At 39.6% G+C, this 19742-nt stretch overlaps 1 protein-coding gene across 1 annotated transcript in view; it reads left to right on the forward strand.

The window, feature by feature from the left end:
- The window catches only part of TTC21B (tetratricopeptide repeat domain 21B), a 61075-nt gene extending 54211 nt beyond the window's left edge, over positions 1 to 6864 (forward strand). Inside the window, exons 25-29 of the mRNA XM_063318238.1 lie at positions 1060 to 1255; positions 3378 to 3602; positions 3939 to 4059; positions 6151 to 6218; positions 6459 to 6864. Coding sequence (XP_063174308.1) covers positions 1060 to 1255; positions 3378 to 3602; positions 3939 to 4059; positions 6151 to 6218; positions 6459 to 6536 — 688 coding nt within the window. The 3' untranslated portion in view covers positions 6537 to 6864. The remainder of the gene's footprint in view (positions 1 to 1059; positions 1256 to 3377; positions 3603 to 3938; positions 4060 to 6150; positions 6219 to 6458) is intronic.
- Positions 6865 to 19742: the final 12878 nt, after the last annotated feature.

Genomic DNA, 19742 nt, shown 5'->3' on the forward strand with positions numbered 1-19742 from the left:
GATTGTATCGTGGTTTCGATCGACCGTATTCGGGTCTCAATCCCTTGGCACCAGTCTCTCTGTGCTTCTGCTGCCTGCTGCTCCGTCTGTCGTTTGGTGAGCACTTTCGCTGATGTTCCGACGGAGTGGGGTTGTTCCGCTTCACGGGGTGACTCTGGTTGGGGTTCGGAGGCGTCGTCCCATTCTGGGGTGTCCGGCTCGCCAATCACCACGTCTAGGTCTCCCATCTGTATGGAGTCTTCTTCGTGGTGGCATTGTGCCGTTGCTGTTAGGGGCCACACTGGTGTAGCCATCGCTAGCTTAATCTCTCGCAAAAAAAATTTTTCTTGGTAGAGGCTAGCGGATTTGGAAGTGACTCTCGGCTTTATGTAAGGATCGTCTTATCATAAACAGCACGCAGACACTGAACTTGGAAAGCAGGTTCTGAGTTTATTTAGATAGCTACCATCCAGGAAATAGCCGAGAGTAGCGTAGCGTTGTCACAGATTCAAATATATTACCTTGTTCCCGCCAATGTTCCTCCCCCCCACCATTGCTCTGCCCTCTTTCCCAGATTTCCTTATTTGGGTATGGTCGAGCCGTGACTGCGCATGTCTCGACCTCACCCTACTTGTTCCTGCGTTGCTCGTTGTCGGGACAATGGTGTTGATGGTCGAGTGCCGGCTCAGCCCAGCTAAGGTAATTCCAGGCTATTGCTTTCTTTTGTCCTGCTAACTACTTCTCCCTTTTATCTTTGTCACTGAGGCTTCCTTTTGTCATGTGGGCGCTGCCATGCTTTGCCCCATGGCAGTGCACTTGTGACACTCCAAGACAAATTTTCACCGAATCCTCAAAAGAGGGCTTAAGCCAAGAGGTTGATACTATACCATCATTATGGTGCCCTGTTATATGCAGTGTTGCATAAAAAGGCACCACTTCTCTCTGTGCATTAAACTGAAAAGTGCTCTTAAATACGTTTTGCATTTATATCTTGAATACATGCAAGAATGTCTGTAGCCCTCTTTTTCTCCTAGTGCTACTGCATTCTAAAATATGACCTTGATGTTTTTTCATGTATAGTAGTTCTACAGAAAAGCAAGAATCGGTGCAGCTGGCTGTGAGGACAGCAGAAAAACTCCTAAAAGAATTGAAGCCTCAGACTGCTCAAGGTCATGTTCAGCTTTGCATCATGGAAAATTACTGTTTGGTGGCAACTAAACAAAAATCAAATGTTGAGCGAGCACTAAATGCCTTTACAGAAATTGTTACTAATGAGGTAAGTTGCTGAAAATAGTTGTTCAGTTGAACCTCTAGAGTTTAATATACTTATAGAAAAGTTCCAAACAAAATGTCCATTGCTCTAATGTAAGAACAGACTCAAAATAAATTTCTCCATGTTTCTATGTAATAGTTCTCAGAGTTTTTACTGATAAAATAATACATTACTGGTCAGCACTTACAATGGGGTTCTCACCTGTTTTTTCCCTTCCAAGTTGTCTTCTTTTTTGCTGTTGCTTTAATGTAAAAAGTATGCCTGTTAGCATCTAGGAAATTACAGATTTAGGTAACAGTTGTTTTCATGGTCTGCTAGGTAATGTTGGAGATTTAGTTGTCATGGTTAAACCAATACACTTCCAATTCACACTAAGTAAGCGCTTGTGTGAATTCTAAATAATTTCAAATTGCCAATTTCCATCATGGCAGGATGTCACTGCCTAAGAGCCTACTGCATTTTTGCTCACAGCAGGATTCTCTCCCCATTTTCTTTTGAGTGACCAGCATGATATAATGAGTCCTAGCACCTTCCTGCTACTACTGTCCATAGTCCAAGACAGAGAATATAGGAGTCAGATAGGATGAAGAAGATTCAGGTTGAGACAGGTGCCAGAATTCCTTTGTGGAAGGAACTTGAGTAGACAGTTGCAAGGGTGGAAGTAGGTGGAAATAGTGAAGAAGAAAAAGAATGTATGGAAAGGAATGGAGTGTGGAAAGAACTCAGGTTCGGGCCTACACTATGGTTGTAGCCATGGAGAAGTGAGTTTACTTCTTTGCTCTTATTGATCTGTGGATAGTAGCCCCATGGCACTGTTTAAAGTTACTTGGTCTGTATTAGGAAACATCAAGCCAGACGGGCTATTGTGATGAATTTGTTAAGCATCTAGACGAAAAAATTACATTCAGGTGAAGTTGGACATTGGCTGAGCAAATAAAGCTGAGTTGACAGAAGTCTTGTGGAATTAGCTTGGGCTGGTTTGAATCTGTGGATCATGAGGAAGTACACAGGGCTCTTAGCTGTGCCACCTCTGGATTAGATAGCTGTTCTACCTGGTTGAGGTGGTAGGAGGCCAGATGCACAGCAGTAAATACATCCCTGAGTGAAGTGGTGGTGTCTTCCACCTTGAAAGAGACAAGGTATGTCTGCTCCTCCTCCTCAAAAAAGAAAAAGTTTATTCAACTCAACTATTAAAAAAAAAAACCTGTCAACTGATATCCCAACTCTCCCTGTTTAGGGAAAGCTGTTGAAAAGCTGGTTGGAGTCCAGTTACAGAAAACCCTGGATGAAATGGATTATGTGGATTCTTTTAATCAGTTTGGTCTAGTGGTTAAGGCACCAGGCTAGAAACCAGAGGCTGTGAGTTCTAGTCCCACCTTAGGCATGAAAGCAGCCTAAGTGACCTTGGGCCAGTCCCTCTCTCAGCCTAACTCAGCTCACAGGGTTGTTGTTGTGGGGGAAATAGGAGGAGGAAGGAGTATTAGGGATGTTCCCCGCCTTGAGTGATTTATAAAAATAATAAAGGCAGGATAAAAAAAACTAACCCCCCCCCCACATTGTTGCTCTTGTTAATGAGCTGTGATTGGACCAGGATAGAGGGAATGTAAGAAAATAGGGTACGAATCATCCTTGGGTGATGTGGCTACAAGTGTCTGGCTTCTAGTGAAATAAGGTTATTGATAACCATGTTGCTGTCTTTTACTAGCCTTAAGAGCGTAAGTGGAACCACTGGAAAAAATAGATTGACTGTGCCAAGCTCAGCAATGAGACTGAGAAGAACCAGTGATTTTCTAAAATGATTTGCTTGCTGAGACACTGGTCTGTTAGTTTGGAGTCATATCCAAAATGATGTTTTGGTCATGTTTCTTATGTGAACCAACAGATGCTACTATTGCACTCAAGAGAGCTACCTTCTGAGGAAAGACAGCATGGAATTCATTATAGGAATCTGTTTTCCTGCATCTATTTAGCAGGAAGATGTTTATGGCTCTTGAGAACATTTCACATTGATCTTTAGACTGGGGCTGAACATGCATGACAGGTGTAATATATACTGTTGGGAAAAGTTTATATTTGTGTAGCATTCTCCGTTTGCCTTCTCTGTTCCACCTATTATTTGTTGCAGAAGGATCACGTCCCAGCACTTTTGGGAATGGCTATAGCGTACATGATCTTAAAACAAACTCCAAGAGCCAGAAACCAGTTGAAGCGAATTTCCAAGATGAACTGGAATCCCATTGATGCAGAAGAGTTTGAAAAAAGTTGGCTTTTGCTTGCTGATATTTACATTCAGTCTTCAAAATATGACATGGCGAGTGAATTACTAAAGCGATGCCTTCGTCATAATAGGGTAATCAACAGACCAGAAATCATTTTAAAACTATTAGTTGGTTAATCTACCTCTTGAGATTTTTAAGTAATGAGACCCTTAAGAGGAAAAGGGCTGACACTCAGGCTTATGGCTACAACTATGGGTCATAATTAGTTTCCTTGAAGCCCTTGGCTGTCCAAGAAATTCTTCTACTTTATTTCCTTCATTAACTAACAAAGGCAAAGTTCTGGTTTAGTTTTATATCCACGCAACACCTTTTTAGAAGAAGCCCCAAAACTAGCTTATTATTTTAGTAACAGGATTCTAACTTTAGAATTCAATTATATAGGGTAACATTCCTTCTTGTTTTTTTAGTCTTGTTGCAAAGCTTACGAATATATGGGGTACATTATGGAAAAGGAGCAAGCATACAAAGATGCAGCTGGAAACTATGAGATGGCCTGGAAATATGGGAACCAAACTAATCCAGCCATTGGTAGGTCCATTCTTGGCATCTGCTTTTTTGTGGTGTAGACTGCCATAATTACCACCAGCCAAGGCAAATTATTTACGAGATTTGCAAAGTCTGGAAGTAGGAAACATGCACCTGCTGTCAGGTCAGATTGTATGTTCTCCTATTCTTTACTAGATCATTTTTTACCTGCTCTGATACCTACCCTTAGAATATTATGGAACTGGTATTAGAATGTAGGACTTCAAAGTAGAATGCCCACTGTTGAACTGTGGTCTCAGCCCACTGGAAGCAGAGTATTAAGAAAAGAGGTAGATTCTGCCAGTGGTTCAATAAAATTGCTTGATTTGTTCTTTAAACTCTTTTCCGTTTTAGCCTTGATGTCAAAATTTGTGTTCAGTTTAGTTCCATTTTTAACTGGAAAATATTACAATAGTAGAAATCTATCTGAATATGGTCTAAAATTAGTCAAATGTATTAACAACCACATTAGAAGATGATAGTGCTGTCATCCAAGTAGATGCTACATACAGTATATTTACTTGGAAATCTACTTTTGAGCAGATATGTATAGCATTGTGCAAATGGTGTTTGGTTTTATCAAGAGGCACTCCTGTGGTTAAATTAGCATAATGTGAACATAAAACAGTAGTTCAGAAAACAAAAAAGGACATTCCTCCTTTTTGTAAATATGATGCAGGCGTAAATCATATTGAAATGACATTCTATGTGAGATAGAAAATCACTAGCTTTTCTAAAATTGGTACCTGTCTGTTTTAAAGATATTTGGAAAGCCAGTAATCCAATTAATGGACGCTACATGTTTTCATTCTGGAACAGCATACATTTCAGTAAAAGGGTTTTTTGCACATGTGCACGCACAAATCCATTCTTATACTGGGCATCCATACACAGGCATCATGAGTGCCCAAATGGAAATAGTACATACTTGAAAGTATGTGACACATCACCTCTTGAATTTTTGGAGAAGACCCTTGCATCCTTTCAACTGATGGGGCTAAGTGCTATTTATGAAACCTAATTTTATGCTATTGGAGAAGGTTGGCAGCAGAGAGCAGTGTGGGTCTGAGAGCTCTCAAGCTGACCAAGGCAAAGTTCAGCTGAAGGGAAGCTTCTGAATTTCTTAGGATAGAAGCAAACATGATAGCAAGCCATCCTCTCATTTCCCCCTTCCAAAGTTCTTAAACTGTGAGACGAATAAATGCCACTAGTTTTAACATTTGTAGAATTAGCCTCAGATATGCATTTTGGGGGTTCAGCTTCCTCCCCTTTTGTTTACTCTAGTCCTCTGTGATACCTATAGGACCTCAAAAGGAGCAAATTCACTTGCTTTTGGGAGATGAGTGTAGCAGCTTTGTGTATTCAACTCTTAAATCCACAAGCTCTCTTCCTCTGCTTGGCTTTGGAGCTCAAAAGCATGTTGTTACAACACATTCTTCATCCCATGAAGCCACTGAGGAATGTTGCATACCTACTACTGAGATGTAATTGACTCCCGAGTGAACTCCATAAAAAGAATGTATTGAGTCAATCCAAGCCAAAGCTCCATAGAGCTGGCTTGTAGTCCCTTATGATACAGCTCAGCGCTTTCTAGCTTGAGCAAACCTAACTTAAGAGAGACGAATTGTGCTAAATCCAAGAGCTTCCTTAGTTCCATAGGACTAGAGAAGGATTTCATGCAGTTGAGCCTGGGAAATTGATTGGGATGCTTTGTTCAAATCATGTACTTAGAGCTTAAATGAAGGTGTTGTAGTAAACAACTATGAAACTAACTTTGCCCAGTCAGAAAGTGTAGATGATAGAAGATGGGTGGGGGGAAGTTAAAGAGTAAAGACTTCTCTATGCTTTGTCCCTTCTTTTCCTGTTTGTTGTAGTTGTTGTTGTTGAGGGTTTTGAACTTGGGGGATGAGGGTAACTTGGTTGAGATGAACATTATAAACAACAGACCAACAGGTTATCTTCTCATTTTAACATGTCTTCCACCGGTACCATAATTTAAACTGGAGAGAGAAACATGCATATGCTATCCTAGTTCTTTATTTTTATTCCTTTAAAAAATTCCTTTGCAAAATTTGTATCATTCTGCTTTTACAGGTTTCAAGCTAGCTTTTAATTACTTGAAAGCCAAGAGATACATTGATGCAATCAGTATTTGTCATAAGGTAAACTACACTGACTATATGATAATGAATGAATAGTTTTTGTTTTACATGTTAAGAATCATAATGAAGCAAATGTATAAACTCCTGGTAGAACAAATAGAGACAATTTGGTTATATATAATGTATTTATGTATTCTCTGGAATATGACTGAGAAATAGCAGTGGCTGTTGGTATCTGTTTTAAATTTAACATGTAGTTGGAAAAGCAGTCTCACTGTGGGTATTTTTTTCTTTCGACAGGTTTTAGAAGCACATCCAAATTACCCCAAGATCAGAAAAGAAATACTTGATAAAGCACGTGCCTCTTTAAGGACTTGAGCATTGATGTATGCATTTATGTTAATTCGAAAGATAAAACGAGCTATAAAGTCATCTGTATAATTGAAGATGCTGTACACCCAACTAGTTCCCAATGAAAAACAGCAGAGACTACTTGTAGATTTATTTTAAAAACAGGCTGCTTTAGTATTTAGGGTTCAGTAAATACAAAAGATCATTGGTGTCTCACTTTCCACCTGTAGATACTGGCTGCAATCCAGATAAACCGTGTAAAAGAAACAACAGGCACAGCTGGAACTTTCTTTGAAGTTCTCTCTGTGCCAGAGAAATCTTCAGAGAGAACTTCCAGCTGTGCCCATTGCTCTTTCTACATTGTAGAGGTGATTTATTTGGAGTGTAACCAATGTTTTGAAACAGTGTCTAATTTTAATTCTCAGGAGTACCAAGAAAGGGGAAAATAAAGAACAATACTACAATGCTCTTCAGCAAAGGATCGTTACCTTGTCGTGGTGCTGAAGCTTGAGCACCTCAATGATGCCATGAGCTAAACTGTGAAGGGCCACCCAAGACGGGAAGGTCATGACAGAGAGGTCAGACTAAATGCAATCCCTGGGGAAGGTAATGGCAACCCACCCCAGTATTCTTGCCGTGAAAACTAAATGGATCAGTACAACCAGAGATATGTTGGTATACCATCGGAAGATGAGATTCCCAGGTTGGAAGATGGTCAAAATGCTACTGGGGAGGAACAGAGGATGAGTTCAACTAGCCCCAGACGTGATGATGCAGCTAGCTCAAAGCCGAAAGGACGGCTAGCGGCCGATGGTGCTGGTGGTGAACGGCGAATCCGATGTTCTAAGGATCAACACACCATTGGAACCTGGAATGTAAGATCTATGAGCCAGGGCAAATTGGATGTGGTTATTGGTGAGATGTCAAGATTAAAGATAGACATTTTGGGCGTCAGTGAACTGAAATGGACTGGAATGGGCCACTTCACATCAAATGACCACCAGATCTACTACAGTGGAAAGAGGACCACAGAAGAAATGGAGTAGCCTTCATAATTAATAGTAAAGTGGCTAAAGCAGTGCTTGGATACAATCCAAAAAATGATAGAATGATCTCAATTCGAATTCAGGGCAAGCCATCTAACATCACAGTGATCCAAATATATGCCCCAACCACAGATGCTGAAGAAGCTGAAGTAGATCAGTTCTATGAGGATCTGCAGCACCTACTGGTCAACATGCCTAAAAGAGATGTTATTTTCATCACAGGAGACTGAAATGCTAAGGTGGACAGTCAAATGACACCTGGAATTACAGGTAAGCATGGCCTGGGAGAACATAATGAAGCAGGACATAGGCTGATAGAATTTTGCCAAGACAACTCACTCTGCATAACAAACATTCTCTTCCAACAACCTAAGAGACGGCTTTATACATGGACTTTACCAGATGGACAACACCGAAATCAGATTGACTACATCCTTTGCAGCCAAAGGTGGCGGACATCTATACAGTCGGTAAAAACAAGACCCGGAGCTGACTGTAGTTCAGATCACGAAGTTCTTATTGCTCAATTTAGGATCACACTAAAGAGATTAGGGAAGGCCCACAGATCAGCTAGATATGAACCAAGAAGGCAAAATGGCTGTCTGCTGAGACACTAGAAGTAGCCCAAGAAAGAAAGAAAGCAAAAGGCAACAGTGATAGGGGGAGATACGCCCAATTAAATGCAAAATTCCAGAGGTTAGCCAGAAGAGATGAGGAATTATTTTTAAACAAGCAATGCACAGAAGTGGAAGAAGATAATAGAATAGGAAGGACAAGAGACTTCTTCCAGAAAATTAGAAACGTCGGAGGTAAATTCCAGGCAAAAATGGGTATGATCAAAAACAAAGATGGCAAGGACCTAACAGAAGAAGAAGAGATCAAGAAAAGGTGGCAAGAATATACAGAAGACCTGTATAGGAAGGATAACAATATCGGGGATAGCTTTGACAGTGTGGTCAGTGAGCTAGAGCCAGACATCCTCAAGAGTGAGGTTGAATGGGCCTTAAGAAGCATTGCTAACAACAAGGCAGCAGGAGACGATGGTATCCCAGCTGAATTGTTCAAAGTCTTGCGAGATGATGCTGTAAAGGTAATGCATGCTATATGCCAGCACATTTGGAAAACACAAGAATGGCCATCCGATTGGAAAAAATCAACTTATATCCCCATACCAAAAAAGGGAAACACTACAGAATGTTCAAACTATCGAACAGTCGCACTCATCTCACATGCCAGTAAGGTAATGCTCAAGATCCTGCAAGGTAGACTTCAGCAATTCATGGAGCCAGAATTGCCAGATGTACAAGCTGGGTTTAGAAAAGGCAGAGGAACTAGGGACCAAATTGCCAATATCCGCTGGATAATGGAAAAACATCTATTTGTTTTATTGACTATTCTAAAGGCCCTGACTGTGTGGACCATAACAAATTGTGGCAAGTTCTTAGCGGTATGGGGATACCAAGTCATCTTGTCTGCCTCCTGAGGAATCTGTATAAAGACCAAGTAGCAGTGGTAAGAACAGACCACGGAACAACGGACTGGTTTAAGATTGGGAAAGGAGTACGGCAGGGCTGTATACTCTCACCCTACCTACTCAACTTGTATGCAGAACACACCATGCGCCATGCTGGGCTTGAGGAATCCAAGGCTGGAGTTGAAATCGCTGGAAGAAACATTAACTATCTCAGATATGCAGATGATACCACTTTGATGGCTGAAAGTAAAGAGGAACTGAGGAGCCTTATGATGAAGGTGAAAGAAGAAAGTGCAAAAGCTGGCCTGCAGCTAAACCTCAAAAAAACAAAGATTATGGCAACCAGCTTGATTGATAACTAGCAAATAGAGGGAGAAAATGTAGAGGCAGTGAAAGACTTTGTATTTCGAGGTGCAAAGATTACTGCAGATGCTGATTGCAGTCAGGAAATCAGAAGACATTTAATCCTTGGGAGAAGAGCAATGACAAATCTCGATAAAATAGTTAAGAGCAGAGACATCACGCTGACAACAAAGGTCCGCATAGTTAAAGCAATGGTATTCCCAGTAGAAACATATGGCTGTGAGAGCTGGACCATAAGGAAGGCTGAGAGAAGGAAGATAGATGCTTTGGAACTGTGGTGTTGGAGGAAAATTCTGAGAGTGCCTTGGACTGCAAGAAGATCCAACCAGTCCATCCTCCAGGAAATAAAGCCAGACTGCTCACTTGAGGGAATATTAAAGGCAAAACTGAAGTACTTTGGCCACATAATGAGAAGACAGGACACCCTGGAGAAGATGCTGATGCCAGGGAAAGTGGAAGGCAAAAGGAAGAGGGGCCGACCAAGGGCAAGATGGATGGATGATATTCTAGAGGTGATGGACTTGTCCCTGGGGGAGCTGGGGGTGTTGACGACCAACAGGAAGCTCTGGCGTGGGCTGGTCCATTAAGTCACGAAGAGTCGGAAGTGACTGAATGAATAAACAACAACAACAACTACAATGCTATATTTATATCCCTCCAGTTTTAACTATTTTGTTTTGTAAGGTATCATTCTTCTTTGCTGGAAACCTTAAGCAGTTAACAGCCTTACTTACTTACTTAATTTAATTTCTCTGCTGCCTGTCTCACACACGACTCTGGGTGGCTTACAGAGAATGAAGATAATATAAAAGCATATAAATACTGTATAAATATTGAATATAAAATATCAATTTTATATTTATAAAATGTAAAATTCAAAATGGGAAATAAGATCTTTTCCTGGCACCCTCACAGTGCCAACCACCCCCATGAATAGCTGTCACCCCTCCCATCCCAAGCCAGGTGGCATGGTAAAAACCATGTTTTTATTCCCTTCCAAAAGGCTGGGGGAGTGGGGGCCTGTCTCACCCCAGGGGTTAGCTTGTTCCAGAGGGTGGGTGCCACGGCAGAGAAGGCCCTCCTCCTGCACCCTGCCAATCAGCAATCCCTCAGGGACAGTATCCGTCACATACTCTCTCTGCCTGACCGGGTGGGATCAGTAGTGGGGGTGAGGTGGTCCCTCAGGTAACCTGGACCCATGCCATGTAGGACTTTATAGGTAATAACCAACACCTTGAACTGGACCCGGAAGCAAACCGGCACCCAGTGCAGCTCACGCAGCAATGGTGTTATACGTGCCCTTCTAGGGGCTCCTAAAACTGCTCACACAGCTGCATTTTGCACCAGCTGTAGCTTCTGGATACTCTTCAAAGGTAGCCCCATGTAGAGCGCATTGCAGTAGTTTATGTGGGAGAGGACCAGGGCATGAGTGACTGTTCAGAGGGACTCCCAATCCAAGAAGGGGCAAAGCTGGCACACAACACAAAGTTGTGCAAAGGCTCCCCTGGTCATGACTGCCACCTGCTCTTTGAGCAGGAGTCATGAGTCCAGGAGAACCCCCAGGTTCCACACCAGATCTGTCTGGGGCAGTGCGACCCCATCCAGAGCCAAAGATGGCAAATTCCTGGATACTTGTGAGCCCCCAACCCAGAGCCAGTCCGTCTTACCAGGGTTCAGCTGAAGCCTGTTGTTCCCCATCCAGGCCCCTATAGCCTCCCGGCACTGAGAAAGGGTGGTCACAGCCTCACTTATGACACCCAGGATGGAGATGTATAATTGAGTATCATCAGCATATTGATGATACCTCACCCTGTGGCGACAGATGATCTCACCCAGTGGTTTCATGTAGATGTTAAAAAGGAGCGGAGAGAGCACTGAATGAGAAGACAGGACACCCTGGAGAAGATGCTGATGCTAGGGAGAGTGGAAGGCAAAAGGAAGAGGGACCGACCAAGGGCAAGATGGATAGATGATATTCTAGAGGTGACGGACTTGTCCCTGGGGGAGCTGGGGGTGTTGACAACCGACAGGAAGATCTGGCATGGGCTGGTCCATGAGTCACGAAGAGTCGGAAGCGACTAAACGAATAAACAACAAGTGAATGTTTACTGTATATTCCTATATAAAAAACAGATTCTCAAATCTATTTTTGTTTAGATTCCATAATGTTGCAGCTATCCTTAAGGTTATGGTGTGGGTTCTGTGATTAGATCCTGCAACTTCCTGCCATCCTTAAATCTTTCAATTTTCAGAGACTGATGTTAAGATTTCATCATTATAGCCTTGTGGCTGAGTGTAAGCTCTTATTTCTGTGTCATATCCACATCCTGTTACTGTACCAATTGTCGCTATACCAACAGTCTTTATTTAGTTTTGCTGGTTTTGCTTTTTTTTTTTCTTTACTCTTCTTTTTATGCAAACTAAACATAGAAATGGATTTTAGCAGGAAAGGAATTGACTTTTTACTTTAACTTTGAACTGCCCCTTCTATTTTTTTTAGAATGTTATCTGTAACCACTACAGGATTTGTGCCCACGGTCATCTATACATGCTTACTTTAGGCACAGAATTTTGCTTCAGTTGCCACTGAACTGAAATCCAGTTTTTATGGTACAGCCAGTGCTGCACAATATTTTGTTTATTACTGTTACAACTGGCATTTTTAATTGTTTCATGGCTTGGAATCTGTAATTGCCAGAAGCTACCTATAGAATAGTTTAAGGGGACAGTCCATAATAAAGATAGTAAAGAACAACCTGCTGAAAATAGTTCTAGTAATTAGGTGGGATCCTTCTTATTCCTACAGCAAATAATCCAAATACCACTAAAAAGAGGTGGGCTGTTTTTAGAAAGCAAAGTGTATCTTTCCTACAAGGGACAATATTCCAGATCTGCACATTGATACTGCCAATAAAACTGTGGTCTTCTGATACTGCACTGGATAACATTGCTTTATAATTCATAAAAGGTAGATAGAATGGCCAGATGTCCCTGGGGACACCAACACCTCCTGCATCTTTCACATTGGGCTAAATTTCAGCATGGCTGGCTTGTCAGTTCCTCCTTTTACAAAGCGATGAATGAGGCTCCTATCCTTTTCTTCTGCATTCAGCTACCCTAAATGTAAACAGGAACGAAGAACAGTTTAACAGCTGATAAAGCCAGGTTTATCCCATTCATCAGTGTGCTAATTTGCATGAAAATTTATGGAAGATACTGTAGTGCAACGAACTCTGATTCCAATCGGGCTTTGAATATCCTGCCTCTCAGCCACATTTCCACCTGGTTGGTTGGATTCAGATACACCATTTTAAGCCGTTCTGCCTCCACGAGGGAACAGTGGGTCTCTTTCTCTCTCCCTTGATTTTACTCTCTGCCCAGTGAAGTAGAAAGACTCTATTAGAGCTTTTATCAATATTTTAATAGTATTTCATATCCTAAGCCTTCTTTCTAATACATGGCCTTTGAATTAACTCCCACGAGGGAGCAGAGAGGTAAGTGTAGTTATCTTCATGAAAAAGGCCAGTGTTCCATATGAGGTTGCCTAGCAACTCACCTTCTACTCTGTTTTTGGAGTAGGGAACGGAGTCAGTTTTCCATTTCCTATTGCCTCACTCAGTTTTCATAGAATATTTAAGTTCTTCATTCCTCTAATAGCATAAAATAAGTGTTACCCTTTTCCATTTCTTAATATTTAGGATACTGTGAATATTTTTTGGAAAGCTTTGGTGTCCTCACTGCTTTGTATTTCCAAGAAAAATTCTTTAAAGAGTTCCATTTCATCTTCAGAAAAGAAAATCTGATCAGATTGTTTGCACTAATCAAGGACCACAATATGGATGCCTACTAAATATTATTCTATTCAAATCAGAAGCTGGATTTCAGAACATTTCACTTATAAGTTGTGGTCTGGATGCAAATGAATGGAAATTAAAGAAAGGAAATAGTGAAAACTAATTCACAACAATACTGTTCATTCTCTATCCATCCTTTCCTGTTCTTGCAAACATCCTTTCTTCCACCACATTCATAACCTGCTTTATTGGTCAGTTGCTTTTCCTTCAATTTGTCATTTCCCTCATTTTGAGAATTTCATCAACTCCATCTAACCAATTTTCTTGGTTTTTCCCTTCACACTTCAACATACTACTTCTTTATTGGTTGTTCATTTTTGTATTCAATAAACATTCAGTTCTCATTCAATCTCAGTTCTATCACTTGCATTACCATATGCACTTCATTACCCCATTCCCACTGCATTCAACTGTTAGGTTTCACCTAACATACATGTTTCTGTATAACAAAAATTGGGCAGAAAAATGCTCTTATACGTAGCCATTTGGTTTCTTTCAACATGATTCCTTGCAACAGACTATATGGTGCCTACTAAGTTTCCATCAGAATGTTCACATTTTAAAATTTCTTTATCCATTTTCCTATCTGTAGTAAACATTGCATCAAGGTACACAAATTCAACTACTTACTCAGGTTTTTGCTAATTGCATACAATCTAGCTAGCATTCACTGCAAATCATTTGGTTCTTACCCAATAATACCTCACTGTCTGTGTACAAAAGTACATATACATTCACATCCTAAACCAACTCACCTCTAATGTCATCACAAACATCCCTTATGCAAATACATTTCATTCCTTTTAATAGTACTCACTCTGTTGGACGCTCCTTGTTCAGCCCTTTTTACCTACTTCTAAAATAGATACTTTTTATTTTCATCAACATCACTCTACATTTTCTTTGCTGTGTCTAACCTTAAATCCCTTGCTCTCTTTGACATTCTTTGCAACTTATCTTTTTCTTTATATCCCCATAATAAAATATCTGTGTCTTGTTGTTTGCAGCAATCATTCTCTTAGATGACTTTTTCACCTTTGAATCTCTTTCATTCCAAAAATCCTTTTTCATAATTAATGTGACTCCACTTGTATCTATGGAACTCTGAAACATTCTTTTCATTCTATTCCAAGAAGCTTCCAAAGCCTCTTTATGTCCACTTCCCATTCATTATTTTGTGAGATTCATCTGCCTCCCTAATACTTTTTCATACAGGATTTCTACCTTCTCTTCCTGCAGCTTTACTTTCATTCTCATTTCTTTCACTTTCCTTTCTTCATGTGTCCATTTTTTCTCAAGTTCCTCTCCTGACATTACCAAAAAAAGGATCTAGCCTACATTCAGAGTCTCTCATCAGCACTGTATTCATTAATTTTCCCAGTTTTTCATTTCAAGCAAATACTGAGTGTGTTAGTATACTGTGTATACCTCCCAGTTGGTGTCATGCAGGAAATTGTATGTTGGCTTGCATTAGAGATCCTAGCTTGCATAGAAAGTGTGACAATGCTTGGAATAAAACTGGGCGTTGGTTGTGCTTGTAGCATATTAGTTAAAACAGTATTATCCTTACTATTAGTAGGGCATACTGCATGTGACATATATGATGAAATCTGGTTATATATACCTTCTTACTAAATATGCTATGTGAAAAGTTGTAAGTAATTTATTTTCTCTTGCATGGAGTGGAGGTGAAAAGATTTCTGTTATTGAAGGACCTGTAAAAGCCTGAAGTAAAGCAGTGATTTTTCTTCTTTGTTCTCAGCATTTTGAGATCAGCAGGTTTTAAGGGACTGGGGAATGGAAGTGCCCTAAGAATTCCCAGAATACTAGAAACACAGACACTAACATTAAGTAGCAGGACGGTACAATCTCTTCTGAGTCAGGCTCAGCTCCTGATGACTTCATATAGATCCTTGGCAACAGCTCAGAAGTGGTCTGCCACTGCCTTTTTGTTTTTGTTTTGTTTTTGTAATTTTAATTTTACATCAGATTACTTTTAAGTATTACATTTACATATGTTCTATCTCTTATTTCAAAACATACGATCATTGTTGCTTATTCGTTCAGTTGCTTCTGACTCTTCATGACTTCATGGACCAGCCCATGCCAGAGCTTCCTGTCGGTAGTTGTACTGATCCATTTGGTTTTCATGGCAAGAATACTGGGGTGGGTTGCCTTTACCTTCCCCAGGGATCACACTTAGTCTGACCTCTCTGTCATGACCTTCCTGTCTTGGGTGGCCCTTCACGGTTTAGCTCATGGCGTCATTGAGGTGCTCAAGCTCCAGCACCACGACAAGGTAACGATCCTTTGCTGAAGCATACAATCATTACTGGCAATCAATAAAAAAAAACAATTTGCATTTTAGCTTGTGTCACACTATGGTAAAAGTCACCAAATATAAAAGACAAGGTTCCTGAATATGTAGGAGAGAAGATGTGAATAGGTAACTCATCAGCAATATACCAGCTGATACACTTTTTTACATTATGTGGGCAAAAGGAAGTTCAAGATCTATTGTTACATTGGAACTTTTTGCCATAGACTGATAAAAATTTCTGACTGAAGTGGTTTATTGCCAGACTTCCCTCCTTACAGTCTAGGAAGTAGTTAACCCAAGGAAATAGAATCCTAAGAGCTCTGATTAATATTATTAATTAGAAGGAAATGTAAGCTTATAGCACAAGAAGTACTTTACTTTTAAATGAGAAACCAATATATAGGCAATCTAAAGTGGCAAAATCTGTCCATTTCAGTTCACTTTTTTGAGCATACAGGCTTGTGGGCTTTTGTTTTTGTGAAAGCTGGACAATCTGCATCTGTTCGTTGTTTTGATAACTGCTACAGTATTACTTTTATCAGTATGAGAAATAATGCTCACATTTACAACTAATGCCACCCCAATTAAACTGATGAAATGAATTACTGTATGTAATTCCAGTGAATGCCTTTTACCCTGAGTCTCATATATGGATATCAGAGTTCTTAAGAAACGAAGACATTTTAGAATGATAAATCTGTACATATGTATTGTGCACCAAGGAAACGTGCCTTATTAGAAGAACATCAGACACTGTGCAATACAATAATTTTTTCAAGAAGCCAGGGAATGGAACATTAGTACAATGGAAATTTATATTGCTATTATTGTCGTCACTTTTCAGTGATTTGGATTTTCAATATTTACAATACAGTAAGGAATTCACAGACTATATTCCCAGTCAAGCTAGTGATGTCTAAGGTTTCAAACCTGTGCACATCAGTGGAAGTAAGAATTGTGCAACTAGTAAGAATTTATTCTGAGTAAATAGGTTTGATCTGGGAGCATGACAACAGCGCTGTGTTTTACATCCCTTTGAAAGCAATTAAATGACTCATTCATCTGTCAATTTCACCAGAAAAATCGTAACTAGACAAATGGACTAGGTTTAGGAAAAGTCCTAAAGAATTGGGAATAATAAAAAATCATGGTAAGTTTTTACTAAACTTGGTATTTGGTTATTGGAAATAATCAGGATACAAAATGGAGAACAAGAAAATCTTGTCCAATCTACTCAAATGAGGAAAAATAAGAGTAAGAACTCCAGCAAATCAAAATCTTCAATAACCAAATCCAAGAAATGATTAGAAAGGTAAATTAATTTTTCTGTGACTCCTTTATTAATAGGAGACCTGAAAGAGGAACGCCAGCCAGTGATGCTTAAGATTATTATCATTATATATTAAATTTATATGCCACCCAACTCCCAACCACTCTGGGAGCTGTTTCATTATAAAGATGTATAAATTAGGTAAACGAAAGAAATCAGGCATATATCAACTTCTGGTGAGGATTCATGGTGAACTAGATGTCCCTGAAGGAGCGGGGACAGCACTGCGGTGGAGATCGACAGCCAGATAGTTTGGTCTAGTGGTTAAGGCTCCAGGCTAGAAACCAGGAGTCTGTGAGTTCTAGTCCCACCTTAGGCATGAAAGCCTGCTGGGTGACCTTGGGCCAGTCACTCTCTCTCAGCCCAACTCCCCTCACAGGGCTGCTGTTGTGGGGAAAAGAGGAGGAAGAAGGAGTGTTAGGGATGTTTGCCGCCTTGAGTTATTTATAAAAATAATAAAGGCTGGATAGAAAATAAATTTGAAAAAAAATCAATCAATCCAGGAAAAGGAGAGATCATGAGATCACCAAATGTACTCTGGACAGTTGCTCCTCGTTGAGTAGACAGCAGGAACTCAGATTTTTGTGGTCATCTCGTGAGTTGAGCAGCTGGGAGTCAAGGGATTTGAACCAAGCTCACAGCTGTAACGTAGCCCATATGGACACAAAGTTCAGCCAAACCTTATTTCTTAATCACTTTTGAAAATTGCTTATTAACTGCTTTTTAACTATTAGGAACCTTCACAGTGGCAAGTTTTAGAGCACCAGGTTAGTCTCCTTCAATCCTTAGAGAAAGAAGTTTTAAATACAGGTTTAAGGATTTTTAAAATATATATTTTCTTTTGGAATAAACAGAAAAAGCGTGGTTAGAACGTTGATTTTGAAAAATTACAAAAGGACTAAAGGTCCAGAGGGATTTGAAATAAGATTTTGAAATTAATTATAAGAACCCTTCCCATAGGAAAATGTTGTTGTTTTGAATTCTTAAAAAAAAACATGGTAGGATGAGACTTTGAAGGTTGGACACTAGAGAGAACCAGAAGAAACAGGATTGCAATTAAAGAAGAATATTTAAATTTGACTTACTAATACAGATTGGAGCAAAACATTTTACTAACAGATGTACTGAAGGGTATTTGTGAACAATGGACCCAGAAGTTAATTTTAAAAATGTCTGCTATTATAGATAAACTGTGTTTAACAGATGTTATGGAAGAGGAACAAGACAAGACTGAGACCGATTTGAAAGTGGATTTAAAAATGACAGGCTACAAGAATGATATGGAAAAAGATGCTATACATACAAAAGAAACCAGCTGATGTCTTAATAATTAAAAGGAATATATAAATAACAAACCAAAAGAGTGACCTGGATAACTTTCTTATATTGGATTTACAAACGAGTCTTAAGTTTTGAAAGGTTTTGTGAGAAGCAACAAAGAAAAAATGAAAAGAAATCAAGTTTTAGGACAGTATTTGAAGGGATTAAAGATCAAGATTGTTAAAACGAATATGAAGTTGGTTTATTTGATCAAGATTAAAATAGATATGCTGTTATCTATGGTAACCCTTAATGGACTTTTGCTGACCAGGACTGAAGAAGAGGCTTAAAGATTAGTTTATAGATAAGGGATGAGATATAGAAAGATCATTTGCTGTATTTCAAGAGAAGGTGATAAGTTACTAAAATTGTTTATACAGTACTTGTTATGAAGGGGGAAGTCATTTATTTATGTATTTTCTTTTTCTTTATTCTTATTTTTTCTTTCTTTTCTATTTTTCTTTTCTGCACTATACTTATACTGTAGATATAGAAATATATTATTTTTTAGTTTCCTATGTTTTTTATTGTAAACTTTAATTATTATTAAAAAAAAATCAGGCATATGTATACAACATGTACATCTCATGGACTTTGATCCACAAAAGTTTATACAGTATGTCTTTGTTGCCTTTGTGACAACAGGCTTGACTTTTTAGACCAGTGGTTCTTAAATTGGGGATAACTTGGGTATATCTTGGGATAATGGAGCAATTTGTAATTGCTTGCTTGTGAATCAAGAATCCAGTTTGGGACTGTCACTGCTGAGAGGCTTGGGTTTGTGGGGGAGAGGTGTATGACAGTACAGTATTTGAGACTGGGAAAGAGGGTAACTGAATTAAGCAATTTAAGAACCACTGCTTTAGACAGGGTTTTCACCATTAAGTTATTCTAACCTGCAAAATCTTAGGTAAAGCAGCGCCATTTTTATTAGACGATAAAAGTACAATACAAGAAAATTAAGTCTTAACTGAGCTGCAGGTGGACAGCAAGTAAGCAGATGGCTTTAGAAAGTATGACCCATCTCATCAGCATGGTTGGTTGCTTTCTACAAGATTGAATTTTCCAACATCTATGAAAATGCATGCAGCATTAATCCTGTTTTTTGCTTGGCAATAGCAATCAGTAGGACACTTAAGGCTGATTTTTCAGCTGTGCAATTTGCTCCAAATCTCAACATCCATTTAAATATGTTTATGTTTAATTTTTGAATATGTGCCTTCAAGTCGTTTTCGACTCCTAGCGTTTAGCAAGCACTTCTTTTTTTACTAAAGCAACCAGTCCCCCATTAAGCATTGCTGACACCTCCAATATTTTATGCCTGACTTTTCAAGCCACCAGGCTATTTTGAAGGCATCTTTGTTACCCCATGTCACGTGGCAGTCGGCACTTTTCTTTTGAATTGGAGGAACTCTGGATGAGAACAGCACAAACCACTAGCTTCCAAGATCAAAACCCTAGAGCAGGGTTTCCCAACCAGGGTTCTATGGACCGCTAGGGTTCTGTGAGAGGCTACTAGGGGTTCC

The sequence above is a fragment of the Candoia aspera genome, chromosome 1 (assembly GCF_035149785.1).
Source record: "Candoia aspera isolate rCanAsp1 chromosome 1, rCanAsp1.hap2, whole genome shotgun sequence".
Classification (NCBI taxonomy): Eukaryota; Metazoa; Chordata; class Lepidosauria; order Squamata; family Boidae; genus Candoia; species Candoia aspera.